The 22,462-nt window shown below is 36.2% G+C and overlaps 1 protein-coding gene across 1 annotated transcript in view; it reads right to left on the minus strand.

Annotated features, from left to right (window-relative positions):
- Window positions 1-201: 201 nt before the first annotated feature.
- Taz (tafazzin, phospholipid-lysophospholipid transacylase) overlaps window positions 202-22,462 on the minus strand; it is a 31,598-nt gene continuing 9,337 nt past the window's right edge. The window contains exons 2-7 of the mRNA XM_089253761.1: window positions 16,007-16,135; window positions 8,902-9,159; window positions 7,490-7,552; window positions 6,384-6,436; window positions 4,023-4,100; window positions 202-1,649 (exon numbers count right to left, since the gene is read on the minus strand). Coding sequence (XP_089109887.1) covers window positions 1,548-1,649; window positions 4,023-4,100; window positions 6,384-6,436; window positions 7,490-7,552; window positions 8,902-9,159; window positions 16,007-16,135 — 683 coding nt within the window. The 3' untranslated portion in view covers window positions 202-1,547. The remainder of the gene's footprint in view (window positions 1,650-4,022; window positions 4,101-6,383; window positions 6,437-7,489; window positions 7,553-8,901; window positions 9,160-16,006; window positions 16,136-22,462) is intronic.

The raw sequence follows: 22,462 nt of genomic DNA on the forward strand, positions 1-22,462 counted from the left end.
TTTTTTGAAGCTGGGACAGCCAGATTTTGACGTTTTACTACAAACAATGATTTAAAAAAAATTAGATACCATCTGAAACAAATTAAGAAACACTGCATGACAGAATTAAATGAAAAATTAGAAAAAAATTAAAATTACCACCAGAGTGTTCTGAAATTTTGTAAAAAAAAAATTACAAAGTCTCGGAAACAGTTTGTACACTTTTTTTGGGAATGACCCATACATACTATTTGTAATGCAAGACCTAGCTTGTTTATCAAATATAAAATTGGATTGGTTTAAAAAATTTTTTCATCTCATGAAACACTCATAAACTAAGTTACAATCCAAACTTTTGTTGTAGATAGTCAATCAAGTTGCTGCTGTGTGATCATGTGGGCATCAATGATGCTTTGTGTGTGGGCATCAATGATGCTTTGTGTGCAAAAAAGCCTTGTTTGATCTTGCACACATCTTCTCGCATCCAATTTAGAAGATGAATGATTGCACCTCCTAAAGACAATGTGTGTAACACACACTACTGCTAGATTTTTTTAATTTAATGAATAATGCTAGAGCCCCCCTCCCACACTACACTGTAAGATGTCTTAATATAATGTGTAATGTGGTAGGCCCTCCTTTTGGTGCACCATAAATAAAACAACTGACTACAGCATTGTCACTTCCACTGTGGCTAATATGCCAAACTCAGAAGTCGTATTAGGGAGAAATTAGAGTAAAACACTAACACCATACTACTGCTTTATCGCACACCAACTACGGTCATATATCGCCATACAGCAATTTCCAACCAGAGGAGTTAGGTGGGAAATGAAGGCTCCATCCATCGGTGGTCGCCCTAGGCTCGGTAGGTAAAGAACTTGCTTCTAACGTTCTATGCCCGGATACGAACCCATGTACCTTGATGGTAACCTTCATAGTGGAAGACTAGCATCTTACCACAGCATCACTCGGGCCCCCAATAATACCATACTACTAGCCTTTCTATGAATTATCAAATTTAACTCATCTGTGATTGAATCAAATCCCCAACCAAGTCTGCTGTCTGAATATCCAATACCACCACATATATATATATTAGTACATCACAAGTCTCAGTTTTTGCATAGTAGCCAAAAAATAATAATTCCCGCTACTCTTGATTGTATCGATATTATTGCCACCACAGAAAACAAAACATTTGATAAGAGTTACGTTCAACCATGGTTTTCAGTCTAAAATCTTTTTCTAATAACCCCAGCTGTAAAAGCTGAAAAACTGTTCATAACTTGTCTTAATTTCCAATGGGGAAACAGTCTTTAAGATGAAAAATAACTAAAAATTCTTTCAACTGCCTAACAAGTAATATGTAGATGGAATAATGATGTTAAACATGGCAATCAATGTACTCCATTGCACAGAACTCTGTTCTTCAAATTATTGCGCAAAGGGTATAAATATACGATATATTTTGAACAGAACTCATGAAATTATATCTTAAAAAATTAGGAAAATGAAAAATAGTGTAGAATTAAAAACCATGTGAATGTTCAGGTGATAAAAACATGTCATTTGCTTAAATTGGTGCCAAAATGCAACATTTCTGCTTGAGCTTTAAGACGGAAAAGTTCATCTTGAACATGATCTGTTATAATTTTTCTTTGTTCCTCCTGAAAGATGAAGAAATCCATTTTTAACACAATTAAGTTATTTATATATAACAAACTCGTACCATAGAAAATGTTTTATGAAATAATTGGGAGTAACACTGGAAAATTTTTAAAGGAATTCTTAGAAAAGGCAAAAAAAATATTAATGTACAGTTTAATTTATAATACAGTACTATATTTAATAGAGATGGGACGAAGTGATTTGGCCGAATATCAATTTTCTTAAAATTCATCAAAAATATAAATAAAATTGTCATTAATTGAAAATAATATTGGCAATTTCAAATGATTGATATTAAATTTTAATTTTAATTAATTTTATTCTAATATTAATTTTAATTTTTTATTTAAAAAACTGGTAACAGATTTTTATTGCCATGATACTGACAGTCAAACATATTTTAATTTAATATTAGTGATACCTCAGTAACGAAGATGATTTGTTCCAGAATCACTTCATTAGCCAAATGTGATTTCCCATAGGTTTCTATGGAAAATTGTTTGATTTGTTCCAAGAGCTTCTGCCCAAAATTGAAAGATAAGTTTTTAAAACACCAAGGGATGCTATAAAAAAGACAAACTGATTGAAGGCTAAAATTAATAGCTTCAAAATGATATAAATGAAAATATGCAGGAAGATGAAAGATGCTGATCTTTTTATTTTCCAGCATGTAACACAACCAACACCAGCTTTAGTCTACTAAAGCTCGTGTTGACACAACCCAATCGTGTTCATAAGTGTCCCCATTCATTTGTGATTTGGTCAGCATATTTCTGAGTCTGATACATGCAGATGGAAAAGATAATCTCCCAGAATCTGTTCAGCTTGATGTTAAGTCTTGCATTGAAAGAATGCATTCTCTGAAAACATGGGCTACCTTTGTTTTCTTTCAATGCATTTTCTATTTTGGCTGAACCTCTCATTTTATACAAAACAGTCAAGGGCGTAGAAATGTGAAAAAATGACTGGAAAAAGATGGCCAAATTTATTGTTCTATCACTTTGGCCCCCTCCCCGAACGAAATTTCTGGCTACACCCCTGGAAACCGTTTAAAGAATTTCAGAAAGAGAAGCGCAGGTACATTTAAAAAAAAGATTCCGCGATGGACATGAGTTAACCGGGCCCCAGTGACCGTAATTCTGATGATGATTGGAGCGAAAATTAAACTCCCGATGCAGATATTTTATGTTAGTGTGTGCATACCTATCATCAAAAATGTTTGTTAGCCAAAGCAGAAAAATCATGAAAAAATCTTCATTAGCCAGAAAATTCATAAGCCAAAGCATTTGTTAGCTGAGGTATCACTGAGCTTACAGAATCAATTTGTTTTTCCAACAATTTTACATCTAATTAAGAAAATGTCAACCATTATTTACTCTCAAGTGTTAATGCATCATAAAATTTACCACTCTACATGTTCTTTGTCCCTTTCTGTAGCTCAATACATTTCTTGTCTAGGTACATCCTTCAGTTAATGAATTTGTGTAATTCATGCTCACTTCCACATTATTGCGGTAGGATTCTATTTTCAGCTTCATGTTTTACTTATCGTAGAAATTCACCCTAACATAACCTCTTGCACAGATATTTTTTATGTAAATATAATAAAGATATAATTTATGTAAAAAATCCCAATTAATAAAGTTTTTTAAAATTAGTTTGTTGTGCTAAGATAAACACAGATATATTCGGCTAAATACCTAAGCACTATTCGGCCAAATCGAATATTCAGCAAAAGGGCAGAATAGGCTGAATACCAAGTAGCAGCAGAATATTTGTCCCATCTCTAATATTTAATGGTAATCTGTGTTCAAGTAACTCAGGAAAAAAATATTTTTCATACCAATAACAAAGAAAAATTTTTGTCACTCATAAAACTAACTTTAGCAACATATAAAATTGATTTCTTTAACAATAAAATTTAATTTTGTTTAAAGAAATGGTTAAAAATTTAAAACTTTGTTTTTAAAAAGGCGAAAACAATTTTAATGCTTTTATCAATCTCTGATAGGCATTAAGATTTCGGAATCAAATAAACCATGAGTTTTTGCACGAATTACCCCAAGAAAAACATTTTTTGAAGGAAATATATATGATGTATGGCATAAATATGATTTTGAAACTGAGCTTAAAAAAAGCACACTAAATTTAATATTTTGTGCGTCCACCTTAGCACTTGTAACTTATCACACATGCCATGGTAATGACCAATACAGATTTTGAGTCTTGAAACTAATAAAGCTAAAAACAACAGCAAGATAGTAGGCTTGTTTATTAAAAACAATAATACACATTAAGAGTATTTCTGATAAGCAAAATGATAGAGAAATAATGCTATTTCAAAGATTTGCACAATATCTTTTTATACTCACTGCAGTTTTCTTTTCTTGCCATAACTTTTCTCTTAATGAATTACAATCGAATGGACTACCAACCAACACAGTCACAGTCTGTAAACGCAAATCAAATTTAGAAAAATTTTAAATGACTATCGATTATACAAAAGAATTTCCCATAATTCAAATCCATTTTCTTATTAATATTGGTATGCTACAGCAACGTGATATTATTGTAATTTACACTTACTGTAATAGGCTGAGAACAAAAAAAACTTTGGTTACAGTGCTGAGTTTTATCGAACACCCTACCTCTATATCTAATACTGTACATTGAGGTTTCCATAAATTTGAATAAAACACCAAAAAATATATCTCATTCAAAAATAAACCGATGGATATAGTTTGAGTGTGTTCATTGAGAAAATTATGTTGAACAGCAAAAACGCAATATGCAAAATAGTGGTGCTACATTTGGATTACATCATGCACAAGTAGAATAGGACAGCATGTTTGAGAGTGAAGCTGTACTACAGTGCTGTTTGTGAGATGAGAAATTCATGATATTTTTAAAAAAAAAAAAATCTTTTAACATATTTCAAGAGACAAATTTTAAATTTGTCTTGAAAATTTGTCAAAAAATTTCTTTGAATTGAAACCAGGTGATGTTTCTCTTTGTGTAATAAAATCTGGGATAGCCAATTTTTTAGAATGACTTCTAGGTATCACTTGCTAGACAAACTGTGATGGGGGAAACCACTACCGCCATACATATTAGGCATTGGTCGAATATCAAAATTACATTTGATAGGACACAACAAATCTTCTCTTTTATCTAAAACAATGAATGATAGTGCTCTCAAACATTCAACTGTTTAATTTTTTTTTTATTACTGCCTTCCCCCACATCAATTGGCATGCCAGGAAATACAAATTATAAATTCCAAGCAATTCTTAAACATCTGGACTAACCAAGAATTGATTGGATTGGGCAGTTTGAACACTGTTTCTCTGCATCCTTCCTCTGTTTTACTAACTACATTAAAACAGTTTAAGCTTCATGTTTACTCCAATCTCAATTTATTAAAAATGTAAGATACACTAAACATATGGGGGGGGGGGGTGTATTCATGTTATAACTTTTAAACTATCAGTTATTGCAAAGCACAAGCTAAATAGAAATATAGGTAGAGTCACAACCTATTTCTGCAGTCCTTGATCATGTGTGGAAGATTTGACTGAGTAATGCAAAAAATTAAAGAGTTGCAGGCAGAACACAATTTTGAAATGAAAGAAATATGGTTTATATTCCTGTCACAGGTAAACTGGTGATGCTAAAAGGGAATCACCAACCAAACCTACACAGACATCCAATAGAAAAAAAAAGATAAAGAAAGTGAATGAAGGAAAAAATTGAAAATACAGCAATAAGAACAAAGAGGGAAAAAAGGATGGACTTTCACTTAGCAGACAAAACATGGTAAACATGAAAAAAAATTAAAATAGTGTTACAATCATTGGAGAAAAATCCAAATATTTGGAAATTTCCCTGATCTTCTATGACTTTTGTATCTAATCCCTCACAATTTGTTTTTTTGACTTTCCCCAATTTTCCCAGGTTGTAGAAACTCTGACACAATGATAATCCCTCTTCAATGTTTTTTTTTTGGTCTGCAGAATATTGTTATACTAAGATTTCACTATGCCATTTTTTCCTGCATATAATCAACAGATTATATATTAGTTTTAATATTATTCGTTTTTTTTTCTTTCGTGATATATGCTTTTATATTGGGTTGCTGTATTTTGGCTATATTTGACATACACATCCACATTTTTTACAGGCATCTTTTTTCAGCCACCTTGTTGGGCAATTTGTCTGTTGCGGCCTTCGTATTTGTATAACAGAAATAAATATTGAAAAAAATTAATTTGAAAAAAAAGTTTTTTCAAAGATTTATAGATGGCAGATAGATGCGAGTAGATAATTTTTTCTACAAAACATGTGAAAAAAAAACCCCTCCAAACCAGCAAAATTTGCATGTGCAGATTATATGCCACCATAGACTATACACAGGAAATTATAGTATATTCAAATCTTTGTTTTCCCTTATTATGTAAGAAAATGTATAAAAAGCAGCTAATAAACTGGTTTCTTCAGAATGGGATTGCTATTTTCATTCACAAGCACCACTTACTGACAAAACTGAAGAGCACAAAACACGGATTTCATCTGGTTTTCTAAATAAAGTACCAATTACTTTGAAAAATTGGACCCCTTCCCATAGGAACTTCATGTGGAAAATGCACCAACCAAAGACAAATCAGAATTCAAATCAACAATTAACATTTAAAGCTTTTATAATCACAGTAATTCAATGGTTGCTATTCACTTGCCTTGCCAATTTTTGGTCTGTAGGGCTCTATATTTGGAAGCACTTCATCCATTCCTGTGAAGCAGAAAATACTACTTATAAAAATAAAAGGAATAAAGAAAATATGACAAACATGATTTCAATTATTAAAAATAATTCTAGTAAAAATACTTCAAGGAACATTTTTTTTCCAAATATGCTTCTGGACATATCAACTTACTGTTTATGTCACATACATTTTTTTCAAAAGTATTTTATAAGCACTTCAAAATTTAATTACAGAATTTTTTCCTGTTCCAAGTCGAGTTTATTTCCTGAATTTACTTCATTTGGGTCATTCCACTATATTTTGGGTATCTTCCATTTAACCCTTTCAGACCTGGTATACACAAATGTGAGAGTTGCTTTTTCTCACTTTAAGTATTCTTTATTTAACTTCAGGGAGTTCAGCCCTGACTTTAAGAATAAAACACCCACAATCCTTGAAGTCAGAGCTGACCTCACAAAAGTTAAAACACGAATTATCTACAGCGAGAAAAACAACTCTCCCCCCCCCCCCATTTGTACTATCCTTTACCCTGGAAGTATGAAACAGTGTTTCTTACACATATTGTCAAGGCATGAGCACCATAATGACTATGAACACTGGCAAATGAGCTGTTTACAAGAATTGCTAAAAAGAGTGACAGCCAACACTTAATATATGCTTCACAGCATTAATAGAATGAATTTTGTGTGTTAGAAAATACTAGGCATCTTGCACACAGCTACAGTGGCACAAATTCTGAGGATGAAGTCCCAGGGAGTTTCAATGGTAGTGTCCTTAGTGTGGGGAAAGCGTCTTCTGCCACCATTGCTGCTATAACCGAGTCACCTATTCTAGAGCTAAAAGTATTTATTCTCTTACGCTCTACTACACATTGAAGTTTTGCTTACATTTTCTTACTCGCCCTGCATTTCTGAACCATCTTGTTTCAACTTTTGTGGTTTGCTATATTTATAGTGATGTATTAATTTGAGGTGACTGAGAGTCAAGGCTGTGGTGAAAGGGGGCACACCAGGGCACCTCCCCCCACCTGAATTATTTTAATTAAAAAAAGTATTGCAAATTTTCAAAAAAAAATTTACCTAGGTGCCAGAATGGTAAGACAATCGGACTAGTTGCACACTCTGCAATAAGCCGACCAATACCTAAAATAATACAAAACAATGAGCAGAAATACTTTAAAAAAATCCCATAAAAGAATGTTAATGTTGACTAGAAAATTATGGTTTTACATCATATTTATTTTCAATATTTTTATAACAAACATAGTACTGGTAACTATATAATATTAAATGATGCTAAAAAAAATTTCTATCATTCATTTCATACACCTATAGTATGTTTCAGAAGTTTAAGCACAGTATACAAATTTTTTTTCTAGAAAATTACTGAACATAAAACAAAAATCTTCTGAATTTCAATTTAAAAAAGCATAAGACTGTATAATAAATATCAATACAGAAAGATGTGACTCTTCTCTGTTCCTACATGATACGGACAACTGGATATGATACAGAGATGAATTTCAAAAAGAAAATTCAACCGACTTCTTTGGGGTATCAAACACGCTCTAAGGAAGAAAAATGATTGGTGCTTCTCTGATGTGACAGTGGTCTAGCACACTTGCCTGGATAGCATGAGGGGATGATTGATTCACCCACTGAGGCATGTTGAATTTTCCTTCTGACATTGATCTCTGCATCCTATCCAATTGTTTGTACCTTGAATAAATATCAGATCACAAAAATCACAACTGATTATGCTGAGCTCATCAAAGTGTGAAAATAAGGTGTTTCAAAAGTTTAGGCACAAACACCATTTTATGCAAATTAATGGTTTTTGGTATTAGACAATCAGGACTATGACTCGGGATCACGTCAGGTGTGTGGTATAAAAACAGAACAGATTTTCACAGCTTACACAAAATGCAGATGTCGCCCCATTTTACCAAGAGGTTTGGTTTGTAGAATGTGGATGCTAAAAGTAAAAGGTAGGAAATTACGTGTACATATTATTGTTAACAAAACTTTAACTGATTTACAACAATCTAAACATAGAATTCACTATGAGCCAGTAATATCAATTATGAGCCATAGCCATGATGCGGGAGGCTGCAACAACTACAGACAGGCAAATTGTTAGAATGTTGGATCATTCAGAAATGCCTGTCAGATAAAGTACTATTAAGCACAATATTTCTGTGTCAAAAATGATCACCTTACCAAAGATGTCTAACATATCGCTTCGAAGAAAATGACTTGCAAGCCCTGCCAAAACTCAACCCATAAAAACGAAAGATTAAACTGGACTTATAATTATAAGTACACATGTTTATAGGGACAAATGTTAACACACTTTGTTCAGAGTTGGAAAAAGGGGGAGCTTAGATGATCCTTTGCATATTAACTAACTGCATAACTTGAACAGTTAAAACTCAATTTTTCTCACTGGGAAATTAAATTTTACATCAGAATATATAACACTGTATACTAACCCCACTTCAATCGCAGAAATTCTGCTTTGGCCATGTTAACTTTCCCTTCTGGGAAAAAGTGCACCCAAGCACCAGCATTCAATCTTTCAATGCAAAAATCCATTCCTTTCTGGTATACACCAGCACCTCGAATAACAGGAAATGTTTTACCTAAAGCAAAGAACTGAGAATGCCAATCATTGGTGAAACAAATGTCATGAGCTGCAGCTGTCCACCTCATTACTTTACTACTTAAAATGTGGCGCCAATCAAGAATGCCTAAAATATAATGATGAGAAAAACACTGATTAATTCAGCTTATACTGGTCTGTAAAAAAAAATTATTTTTGAATATTAATTCAGTTGAATAATATAAAAGTTGCTTATATCACTTGAATATTACAACAGTACTTGATGATAATCAATTAGATATGTAGAACGAACTACTAAGAAATAATAGGAAATGCAATAAAAGTCTGATATAAGTGCTGCTTATAACAAGAACCTCCCTTATTATGAGCGATTTGCAATACCCCAAAAGATATAAAAGCAAATATAATTTGTATTTCCTGGCATGCCAATTGATGTGGGGGAAGGCAGTAATAAAAAAAAAATTAAACAGTTGAATGTTTGAGAGCACTATCATTCATTGTTTTAGATAAAAGAGAAGATTTGTTGTGTCCTATCAAATGTAATTTTGATATTCGACCAATGCCTAATACATTCATTGCCATAAAAATTTACGCACCCAGAAGAAGTCGTCAAAATGAAACGAAATTTTACACACGTAAGTACTACGTTGATATAAGTAAGTGATTAGAAAATCCAAGAAAAAGAATCATTTATTGCAGAAAAAAGTACAGATGAACAGAAGTTTTAGTACTCTGTTGGACCCCCTCTAGCGAGAATGCACGATGCGATACGAGCGGGCATTGAGGCATACAAGTTCCGTATGATGTCCTGAGACATCTCGTTCCACAGTTGCTGTAAATGCGCCTCTAGTTCGACCAACCTCGTAGGGTGTCCAACTTGCCGTCCCAAATGATCCCAGATATGCTCGATTGGTGACAAATCTGGGGATAGAGCAGGCCAGGGAAGGGTGGTAATGTGGCAGAGGCAGTCTTGTGACATCCTTGCTGTGTGTGGCCTAGCATTATCTTGTTGAAAAATGGCTCCTGGGAGCCCTGCCATGAGTGGCAACACATGTGGCTGAAGGATGTTATGGACTTACCGCTGGGCTGTCATTGTGCCATGGATCAATATTAGGGGTGACCGTGTATCGTAAGCAATGGCACTCCATACCATGACACCAGCTGTGGGAGCGGTGTGTCGCTGTAAAGCGAAGGCAGGATTGAAGCGTTCACCACGGGGCCTCCACACACGAACACGATTGTCATCACTGCTCAAGTTGAATCTCGATTCGTTGCTGAAGACGACCTGGTTCCATTCTGTTGCAGTCCAATCCCGTCGTGCTCGACACCACTCCAAACGGAGGCATTGGTGGGTGGGTGTCATTGGCAGCACACGTAATGGGCGCTGCGATACCAGATGTCCTTCAGCCAGGCGCCTTGCGATGGTTCAGGAAGACACAGGGGCCCGTAGTGAAGCTGCTGCCTGTGTCTGTATAGCGGCCAATGAGGCAGTTGGCTCTACGCGTGCGTTTCGGATGATGTGGCGGTCTTCTCGACGACTGGTCTGTCGAGGGCGTCCTGAACCTGGTTGCCATGTAAATGACGTCTCTTCTGTCCACTGGTCCCAACACCTCCTCACAGTAAAATCAGAACGGCCTAGTTGACGAGCTACTCGCCGAGATGACCACACCCAGCTTCCATCATCCCGATGATTCTTCCCCTATCGAACTCTGACAACTGCTCATATGGTCTTCGACGGCGGCATAACGGCATGTCTACCTCAGCATTTCCTTTGCAAACGATTAAATACACTCCAGCAAGCTCTGCTTACCTGTTTTATACTCCAAGGAGAACGAAGTTCAACGCCCTCTAGTGGCATTACGCAATGCACAATCACGCTGCATTTCCAATCATTTGCATATCTGCCCGACATGTACCTTCAGGCCAACTTTCCTTTCGATCCCACAATTATTTCTTGGTGCGCAAATTTTTATGGCAATGAGTGTATGTATGCGGTAGTGGTTTCCCCCATCACAGTTTGTCTAGCAAGTGATACCTAGAAGTCATTCTAAAAAATTTATTAATTCTATCCCAGATTTTATTACACAAAGAGAAACTTCACCTGGTTTCAATTCAAAGAAATGTTTTGACAAATTTTCAAGACAAATTTAAAATTTGTCTCTTTTTTTTTTTTTTTAAATATCATGAATTTCTCATCTCACAAACAGCACTGTAGTACAGCTTCACTCTCAAAATGCTAAAGATATAAAAGCAATCTAATGCATTTATAGCGAGTTTCAAAATTAGGAAGCATTCGCTATAACAGCTTCAAAAATTCTAGTAAGTCTATTTTATTTTTATTTTTCAAACTTACACCAAGGATGGGCTACTACTTTTATAACCACACATGCTCCTCCTAAACATTCTTCTGAAGAACTCCTATAAAAGAGGACTTGAGGGTGCTCGCAAGTGAATTGGGGTTGGATCCTCCTCCTAACTTCGAAATCATAGATCTCAAGAAGGACATTCTGGAAAGCAAAGAATATGATGAGGAGTTTTGCAAAGAGTTGCTGAAAACTATCATAGGTGATAGAAAGGAAGAGCAGCGAAGAAGAGATGAAATCGAGGAGCAATGGAGGAGAGACGCATTGGAAGAACAACGTATGAGACTGGAAATAGAGAAACTGAAAATCGAGGTAGAATCCCGATCAGGTGGAAGGACTTATTTTGAAAATGTTAAAAGTCCAGGCAGAGAGTTCCAAAACCTGATGCAAAGGTTCAATACGAGTGATGATATAAGTCTCTACCTTGTGCTCTTTGAGCGGCAAGCTCACTGGGTATCACTACCAAAGGAGGAATGGGTCACTCATCTTCTAGGACTATTACCTCATGAAATGAACCAACTGATTGCACGAGAGTCCGAGGAGAATGTGGAGAATTATGACTTTGTAAAAGAACTGTTGATGAAAAGATTTAAATTGACGGCGGAAAAGTTTCGTCAGCTGTTTGTCTCGCATCAGAAGAAGCAGACCGGTACTTGGCGAGACTTTCATCATGAATTATGCGCATATTTTGATGGCTGGACATCCGCTTTAAAAGTAACAACATTCGATCAGTTAAGGGATTAGATCATCACGGATTGAATTAAAAAACAAAGCCCAGTTGATTTCCGAGATTATCATTTAGACGAATGGAGTAATTGTCTCTCCTACTGAACTGTCAGAAAAGTTTGATGATTACGAAAATGTTAAGAGACCTGTCAAAACATTACATGCTGGTGAGTGGGAACGACAAAAATTCCCGAAATAAACATTTAAAAATTTCCAGGATAAGTTCTGTAAAATCAAGGATGGCAAAAATAAAGCAGGAGGAGGATGGAAGTTTGGAAATAGACAAACTGAGAAGAACGAAAGTCAGATGAGATGTTATGAGTGTGGCAATGTGGGCCACTTGAAGTTCCAGTGTCCCGAGTTATTCAAGAACAACAATTGCTCAACATCGTTCAATAAGGACAGCGAGAAGCAGAAAACGTCAGATACTCACATTACCGAACACAGGAACGGTACTGAAGTTGGAGAGGTTCCTACTAAACAGATGAAATTGGGGCGGGACAGGTGTGGACTAAAGGTTCCTTTGAACAGGAAGTTGAGTTGGACGGAAATAACTTTACCCTTACGTGGCATGTTGTACCCATAACACAACTGAACTTTCAAAGCAGTGATTGGAGCTAGAATCCGAAAACAGGCTTCATTGCACTTCGACGAAAGTGAAGTCACTCTTCGCAAAGAGGAGAAAGGACATTGGCTCATGCAGATATCTGAATTGGATCAAGACCAACTTGAACTGGGTCACATTTGTGATAGAGAAGTGAGGGAGAAGCTAAGAAAGACTGTTTTGTCTTACAGGCCGGAAAAGATTGAAAAAACAAATGTCTCTATGAGAATTATTCTCAATGATGAAACACCTGTATATCAGAGAGCTTGACGCCTAGTATTTCCTGAGAGACAAGCAGATCCATGAATGGCTGGAAGAAGGAATTATCAGACCAAATTCTTCTGACTATGCCAGCCCAGTGGTACTGGTGAAGAAAAAGGACAACACAACTAGGTTGTGTGTTGATTATAGAAAATTGAACAGGAAGCTCATCAAAGACAGATTTCCTCTGCCGTTGATAGATGTTCTAGATAAGTTGCAGGGTGTAAAATTGTACACCACACTGGATCTTAAAAATGGGTTTTTCTATGTAGATGTTGATGAAGACTGTAGAAAGTACCTTCTTGTTCCCTGACGGTTAGTTTGAGTTTAATAAGGTCCCATTCGGGTTAAGCACCAGCCCAAGTGTCAGAGGTATGTTTTCAGCATTTTTAGGGACCTCATGAACAAAGGTGTTGTTATTATTTATATGGACAACTTGATCATTCCCTCGGCTGATGAAAGGGAGGGCTTAGATAAGTTAGAAACTGCTCTGAGATTGGCGTCAAAATATGGCCTCGAGATCAAATTTAAAAAAATGCTAATTTTTGAAATGACAGGTTGAGTGAGTTCCTTGGCCATATTGTAGAAAATGGGTCGACACACCAGTCGAGGAAAAGACACTAGCAGTGAAAAAATTTCCTGTCCCATGAAGCAAATCCCGAGTTATTAGGACTTGTAGGATATTTCAGAAAGTGGATACGCCAAGATCGTCAAACCACTAAGTGATTTGTTGAGAAAAGACCATTCATTTGATCTTGGTCCTGAACAAGAAGAAGCATTCACGAAGCTCAAAACATTACCAACCAAAAGTCTAGTGCTAAGTATTTTTCAACAAGGGCGGAGAACCGAGTTGCATACAGATGCCAGCAAACATGGTAACAGTGCAGTATTACTACAAGAAGCTGATGACGGAAACTTACATCCAGTTTACTACATATCGAAAAAAACAAGTCCCGCTGAGGAGAAGTACAGTAGCTATGAGCTAGAAGTACTAGCAATTATCGAAGCCTTGAAGAAGTTCTGAGTATATCTGTTGGGTAATATTCAAAATTGTCACAGACTGTTCAGCATTTCAGAAGACCATGGACAAGAAAGATCTTGTTACAAGAATCACTAGATAGGCTCTTCTTCTGGAAGAATTTGATTATGAAATCACTCATAGGCCTGGTCATAGGATGCAGCATGTCGACGCCTCAAGTAAACACCCAGTCATGATAGTTGGGAATGACACCTTGATGCGAAACTGAAGAATGCCCAATTAGAAGATGAACAGATTTGTGCCCTTAGAGCACTGCTTGCTGACAATGAATCTGAAGAATACTGACAGAAAGTTATTCTCAGTTGTGTTCCATGCATATTGGCAAACAAAAAATGTAGGGAAAAGGAAGGGTTTTTGAGCCCAATCCCAAAAGCAGATGTACCACTAGAAACTTATCACATTGATTTCATAAGTCCCTTACCTTCAACGAATAAGAATTATCAGCATATGCTAACTGCTGTAGATGTGTTCATGAAATTCACCTGGTTGTATTCAGTTAAGTCTACATCAGCAGAGGACACCTTAGAGAAGTTGAGCCTCAGCATTCGCTTCGAAAGCTTTCAGTGATTATTGTGCTGAAAAAGGGCATCGTGTATTTGGAGATTGCCACAGGTGTTCCTCGTGGGAACGGACAGGTAGAAAGAATCCACCATACTTTAAATACCAGTCCTAACCAAATTGACTCTTGACAATGCAACAAAGTGGTTCAAGCACGTTGATAAGTTGCAGAGGGTCTTGAACAGCACGACTACTGCTACTGCAGCTGATCTCATGAAACGTTATTAGAAATGTATACGAATATTTGTGTTTTGAATTTTTTATGCTGATACAAATTTTATGTTCTGAATTTTTCATGCTTATACGAATATTGTGTTCCATTTAAAATGTCACTGAGGTCAGTGAGCCGCAGGATGGCTGAGCTGTAGGATTTTTAGTTGTAGTTCTTTTTTGTTATCGGTAGATGGTGCTGCGGCACGCAGGGGAATAAGTAGTATTGTAAAGATTAGTTTTGGCAACAGGAGTTCGCTGGGAGAAGTCAGCGGGAAAGGCTGCGTTTTTTGTTATGTATGTGTGTGATTGTCTTGTATGTTTTGTGCGCATAATAAAGGTTTGGAAAATAGATGCCGTGTTTCTCTGTGAAGAGCCCACATTAATAAAATTTATAGATAGCAAAAGAAAAAATAGAAATTCTTTACCTTTTTTGATCTTTTATTCTTTAACTTATTATGGTAAAATATACTGGTAAACTTTGATTTATACTAGAAATTTTTATTTTAGACTAATCAGAGCAACTGTTAGAATAGTTAGCTTTTCTTCACAATAGAACTCGATTGCACATTAATTTTACATATACATGAAATTTAATTTTAGTGTTGTAATTCTTCATCAGTAGTTCATGATACAGCTACAAGGTAATCTCGAACACTGAATCCACTTTTGACTTGGGGGCAGGGAAAAGTAAACAGAAGGTTTTTCAACAAAGATATTTTGCTTAAATTTGAAGCCCTAAATTAGTGGGGGTCCATGCAGAAATCAGGTCTAGCTCAAACAGTCCCTAACGTTTCAAAAACCTTACTCTACAAATGAACTTCCCCAGCATAACCTTTGTTACTTAAACTGTCCCGTTTTGGTACATAGGATTTTATGGTGACTTTTAACCATATGGCAATGCTATTAACAAGCCCTTTTTTTAGAGAGTTTGGGTGCCATAAAAATAATCTGTTCTTCTCTATCAAAATTTTCATGGTGTTGATTTAACTGAAATTAGAGAAGAGTAAACAAGGGTTTAATAACATTATTGTCTATAAACGCTGGAAGGGCCTGAAGAAAAATGATGACTTAACCGGAGAGACGAATTATTAGGGTGACGACTTAACGAGGTTTTCCTGTAAATACCTATTATCTGAGATATAGATTTGTAATAAGGATGGAGAGAGTTTAAAATTTAGGCAATTTGTGTAAAACATCTAAAACAACATACCCCATAACATAGGATCATCAAGACAAGAATGATGATTGCAAATTGTTAACAGAGGTGTTCCTTTCGGCCTGTTATCAATTGCATCTATTAGAACTTCTCTATTATGAACCCTGAATGTATTCAAACAGTCTGAAAAATGGAAAAAATTACTCATTTTACAAGATATATTCACTATATCTTGTCATTTTATAAGATATATATTCACTATATCTTGTCATTTTATAAGATATATATTCACTATATCTTGTCATTTTATAAGATATATATTCACTATATCTTGTCATTTTATAAGATATATATTCACTATATCTTGTCATTTTATAAGATATATATATATTCACTATATCTTGTCATTTTACAAAATATATTCTCAAGACAGTTTGAGGTATTTTAACATAAAAAGGTTATGTAAGATATATGTTTAAGCATTTTAGTTTTTATATTTTATGTACGAATAGGTTTCTTTACAGAAAACTTAATTAATAATAGCAACTAATAACCTATGAAAATAAGATAATTAAAATAACTTGAGATTATTTCGCAGATAGCAACATATTTTTCTGCAAATGTTTTTCACAATTTCACTGCACATTTTGTATTAGTTAATTGTGAGAATGCATTCTGAATAAATCCATAATTTCAAAAGTAATTAATTTAGCATAGTAATCTCTATATACAGGGTGTATAGGTAACCATGGTATTTTACTAGCAAATCGTTGATCCTAGAGGCATACTTCCAATCAGAAAACGTATCCAAATAACGTGTAGTACTCAGATATGTTATTCATGTTGCAAAGGGTTGCATAGTTATTAAAATAAAATATTAACTTTGTTGAATAAAGTATTTTTTACTTACTTTTACTTTTAAAGTACTTTATTAACTTTGTTAATAAAGTTGAATACGAGTAAACTGTTTTTCCCCACATTTAATGCTGTTTTTTCCAACTTTCCTCAATTTTTCAAATTCGAAAATCTCAGTGAATATTGCACTTAGAAATATGGATTTTTTTTTTTTGGCATCAGGAGAGACAGGGCAACAACTTTGTAATTGAGTTCTTGAGTATAGGGTGTCCGTATAAAAAGTTAACATTTTTATTTTAAGAGGTATACAACCCCTTGCAACATGAATGGCATACCTAAGTACTACACGTTATTTGGATGTGTTTTCTAATTGGAAGTATGCCTTTAGGATCAACGCTTCGCCAGTAAAATATATGCCCTGTTACACAGGCACCCTGTACATATAATCAACTGTCACTCACTATATATGTACATGATATCAATGTGAATGTACAATTTTGACCAATCTTCATGAATTCCTTCATGTATATATAAGCGGATATATTAAGCAGTACTAAGCTTCATCTATACTTAGCAGGATTCGACTTAAGGATAAACTACTTGAGTATTTTTTAAATTTGATCATTTTTGTCACACCAGTGTCATTTTCTGAACATGTAACATAATTCACAGACCCCTGGTGGAAAAGTCTGAAATAGTCTCTATGCTCTAATTTGTTTGTTTTCTGGAAATAATATGCGAAATATAATTAATATATGAATGTTTATCTTTTGTTCCCTGATCATGGTTGGCCATGTCATTTATACCACAAGTAAAATGTCTACCCTTCCTCAGAGCAAATGAGCTCACCCTTTCCCCTCCATGAGCATGTACAGTGATAGCAAGAACAGAGCAGTTGTGAACAAGCCAGTCGGAATACTGTTGCAATATTTCCGCAGCAAGACCAGAAGTGGTTAAAAATTGAATGTGCTAGAGGTCGCAATGCACAATGGTATCACCAAGGACTACTACTAAACCCCACAGGCACACACACACTGTCTATATTCATTCCTGTATGGAATGAAAATTTAACAAATACAATGCCACAACAGAGGAAAAACGCCCAAAGAGGTGGCTGAGAAAAAGATGCTCATAACAAATATAGATGTCAGATATTTCAAAAAACAGCAACCCAATTAAAAATGCAATTACAAACAATATATATAAAGGATAAAATATTATACAATGCCCATAAAGGATACTTATGGTTGTCTTATTCTAAGTATGGATAGCTTCTCGATTTACACCAACATGTTTATCGTATTTCTTTTCAAACGTGTCAATTGTGTTAGAATTTACTACCTCCGGGGGTAAGTTATTCCATTTATTAACAACCCTATTACAGAAAAATTCCCTGTGACACCATAATCTAGAATTGTCCTTCACCAATCAATACTGGTGTCCCCTTGTAAAAGCAGTGGATTGATGGTGTAATAATAATTCATGGTCCATCCTATCCATCCCATTGAAAATTTTGAACACTAATCATATCTCCCCAACACCTGCGTTCATCCAATGTAAACATATGCAAAAAATGAAGTCTCTCTTCATAACTTGAGCCCAGTGTGCCAATAAGGGCATGTGTAGCTCTTCTCTGCACCCCTTCAACCAAGTCTATGTCCCTCTGCAGGTATGGTCTCCAAAACCTTACAGCATACTCCAGTCCAGGACAAACTAAGCCTTGGAAAAGTGGAAGAATGACTTTAGGAGAACGCGAAAACACTTTTTTGAAACTGAAACCGAGCATTCTATAAGATTTTTTTACCATCGCTGAACAATGTTCAGAAAACCTAAACCGCTTGGCAATGAGAATTCTCAAATCGGAGACCCTAGTTGCATCCGGGATAGTGAGATCATTCAACTCGTACGAGAAACGTGGGTTGTTTGAACCAAAATGAGCGACCATGCCCTTGTCAACGCTAAACGTCATGCTCCAATCCTGTTTAAGTTGGTCTGGAGCAACTCCCTACCGCTTTGATTCCTGACTACCCCCGTTAGCTTCACAGCATCCGCGAATTCACTGGTAATCCCATCGATACCCTGATTGAGTTTATCAATAAAAAGTGAAAAAAGTATGGGGCCAATGAATGAGTACATGTTGTAATGTGTGTGTATATGTTGTGAACCAAAACATGAAGTTTGTTTCTCAGAAATGCTTGTTGTGTGTTAAACTAGTGATGTCATCTGAATTTGGAAGCAGACAACTTGTCACCAAGGACTGCAAGAGGCTTGCGGTGCATCACCTTACTGAACAATAGCAAGGTGGGTAAGAGCCTTCAGAGAAGAACGCAAAAATATGTGTCAGGCAATAGATCGCTCTCTTTGTACCATCCAGAGATTAGGCAGCACCAATGGTATCCAAAGGCTTTTGCATTGCAAATAACACATTGTATGCAACACTGGTGGTTACACCAGAGGTCTGTAAAACTTGAAACTTTGCATGTATATTATATAGGGTGTTTCAAAAAGAATCATTTGATTTTAAAAAATCAAACTATTCAGCTTTTAATCCGTTTTGATAGAATAATGTATAGATAGAAAGAGGGAAATCTAGAGTTTCACGCAGTTTGCCGACAGGTAGCCCTAATGCTCTTCCTTCGGCCGCCACTTCAGTGTTTGTCAAGATGGCGACTGCACAACAGAAATCGTTTTGTTCTAAGTTTCACAAAGTGTGAGTCCGTAACAACTGCTTTTCATCGACAATACCCTGGTGTTGAACTTCCAACTACTCACAGCATTAGTCGATGGTATAAACAATTCCGAGACTCACAGATTCGACACCAGATGTCTCCAAAGCCAAGAAGATGGTGCTAATCAACTGTCTCGGATTCAAGTATTATCATCTGCTTTCCAGTCTCTCACTTCATCGAAGACGTACGAGGACCTGCTAAAAATCTTGAAAGATCACTCTGCAAAAGGATGAAGTTTCTTTGTCGCACACAACACCCAGGTGAGCCAATTTCAAATTATATCGCTACATTAAAAGAACTTCCAAAAACCGCCAAGTTCAAACCTAGTTATGAAAATGCAGAGTGCTGAAAAACCTGTTATCAACCTCATGCTATGTGCTAAATTTTTACGATGATTGCAGGAGGCCAAAATCCGCGGAAGAATCCTACAAAAAGCTGAACTATGCTCTGTAAAATGCTCATAATTTTGTTAGCGATTGAAAAAGGCCACATCAGTAGAGTATGTATTACAGACCTCCTGAAATGGAAAAATAAAGGCAAATCTGAAGGAAATAGTGTTCATTATGTGGAAAATCCTGATCACTTTCAAGTAAGCCAAATTGTTGATATATGCACCGACACAGCTGAAAAAGACGATAGAATATTTGCAGTCATTCAGTTAAATGGGAAAATTTTTCATTTTGAACGTGACTCTGGTAGCTGTGTGAGCATCATGAACATAACTACAGGCACTTAAACCTAAATTATCCAATCCTGTAAACAAATATATTTTTATGAAGTTATACAGGTGAATTTTTCAAACCCATTTGATGCGTCAAAATGACTGTATGCTACAATGCTAAATCCAGTGAAGAAGAATTATACCTTGTCAATTTGAAGAAAGAACCTATCCTTAGTGTAAATTGGATATCAACACATAAATTATATTCATGATTCCACAAGTGTGAAGCATATTCCAGTGTATGCTGTAACAAGATCTGTTCCTAGTATTGTCAATGAAGCGCCCGAGTCGCATGGTGGTAAGATGCTCGTCTAACACTGTGAAGGTTGCTGTCATGGTCCTGGGTTCGAACTCGAGCGAGGATATTGATAAGATATTTTCCCTAACGAACTAGAGGCAACCAACAATAGACAGCGCCTTCATTTCCAACCCATCTCATTAATGGCAGTAAATTGCGGTATAGCGATATGGCCAGAGTTGGTGAAGTAGTATTGTCAATGAATACTCTGATGTCTTTCAACAGCCAGTGGGCAAGATTCCAGATGCACCAGATACATGCACCCTAAAATTATGGAAAGATACCAAACCAGTGTTAAACTAGGGTCTAGGTCAATTCATTGCGCTCAACTTGTCAGGAGACAATTCGTTGCGTTCAATTTGTCGTAGCGTCAATTAGCCGTGCCACGAACTCGTCGCAGTACAAATTTGTCACACTCATTTCGTCACGGTACAAATTTGTCGCAGACTCATTCCGTCGCTGTACAAAGTTGTAGCAAAGTCATTCCGTCGTGACAAATTTGAATTGCTTTAAAATTCATATGTTTGTTGTGATCTTATAAATAGGATAGTTGCTTTAGGCGTAAAAAATTAAATTAATTTTTTTCTCATTTATTGGAAATGTTCCCCCTTCCCATCTCTGTTTCAATTTTTAAAAAATGAAGGAAAGTATTCATTGAAGTCATCAAGGGACATTGAAACGTACACCAAGATTGGGATTCAATAAATTTTTAAAATTTAATTTTCACCATATAAGCCGCATTTCTGCCGGGATTTCCGTTTCTCGTAGTGAGGGGCGTTGGGGAGCACACCAAGATAATAAATTGGGATCAAATAAATTTTGAAAATTTAGTTTCCATCGTATAGGCAGCACTTCCTGCTTTCAGGGGGGATTTCCATTTCTTGCAGCGAGGAGCGTTGGGGGTGCACATCGAGATAATACACTCATGTCCATAAATTAAGGATAATTCAGAATCACACGGAAATTGAAATCTAAAGTAAAAATTTCACCTGTAGAATTATCACACACATCTGCAAGAATGATATGCAAATTTCAAGAAGCCACCAGATGATGCCGATAGTACGTGACAATGACGAGAGTGTAAGACGGGGGTATATAAGGAATGGTGGCAAAGAAGTGAAATTGTTCACAAGAGTTCTGTAAGGCGCTCAGTGCCATAAGCGAATAGTTATGAGACAGAGGACACATGTGGATGATTTTTTACGTGGTAGAATTATCGGCCGCCTGGAATGTGGGCGTACTCAGATGGAAGTATCCGAGAAACTTGGAATTGCCCAAAGTGTCATCTCTAGGCTTTGGCAACGATTCCAAAATAACGGAAATGTCAGTAGACGTTACAGTACAGGTCGCCCCCGAGTCACAATGCCGAATGAAGACCGGTATTTGGCAGTAACTGCCAAAAGAAGCAGACGGAGCACAGCATCCGACCTGTCTCGTCAGCTATCTGCAGCCACGGGTACCACAGTTTCAAGGCAAACCGTGTACAGACGTTTGGGATATATTGGTCTATATGCTCGCAGGCCTGTCAGATGTGTTCCGCTCACAGCAACTGACTGTCAGCAGCGATTAGCCTGGAGTAGAGAACATGAAATGTGGACACCGTCACAGTGGGCTTGTGTGATGTTTTCTGACAAGTCCAGGTTTAGCTTGCAGTCTGATTCACGTCGGACTTTCATATGGAGAACGCCAGGTACCCGTTACCACCAAGACAACATCATTGAACGACACCGTTACGGTGGTGCAGTATTGCTTGTTTGGGGTGGAATTATACTGGGTTCCAGAACAGATCTACATGTTCAAACCAGAACCATGAAAGCCCAAATTTATCGGGACATCATTCTGGAACAACATGTACGTTTGTTTAGGGGTGCAGAATTTGTGTTTATGGATGACAACGCCCGTCCTCA

The sequence above is a fragment of the Pholcus phalangioides genome, unplaced genomic scaffold (assembly GCF_987345545.1).
Source record: "Pholcus phalangioides strain wild (caught in Gottingen) unplaced genomic scaffold, Ppha-v1.0 ptg000039l_1, whole genome shotgun sequence".
NCBI classification, from domain to species: Eukaryota; Metazoa; Arthropoda; class Arachnida; order Araneae; family Pholcidae; genus Pholcus; species Pholcus phalangioides.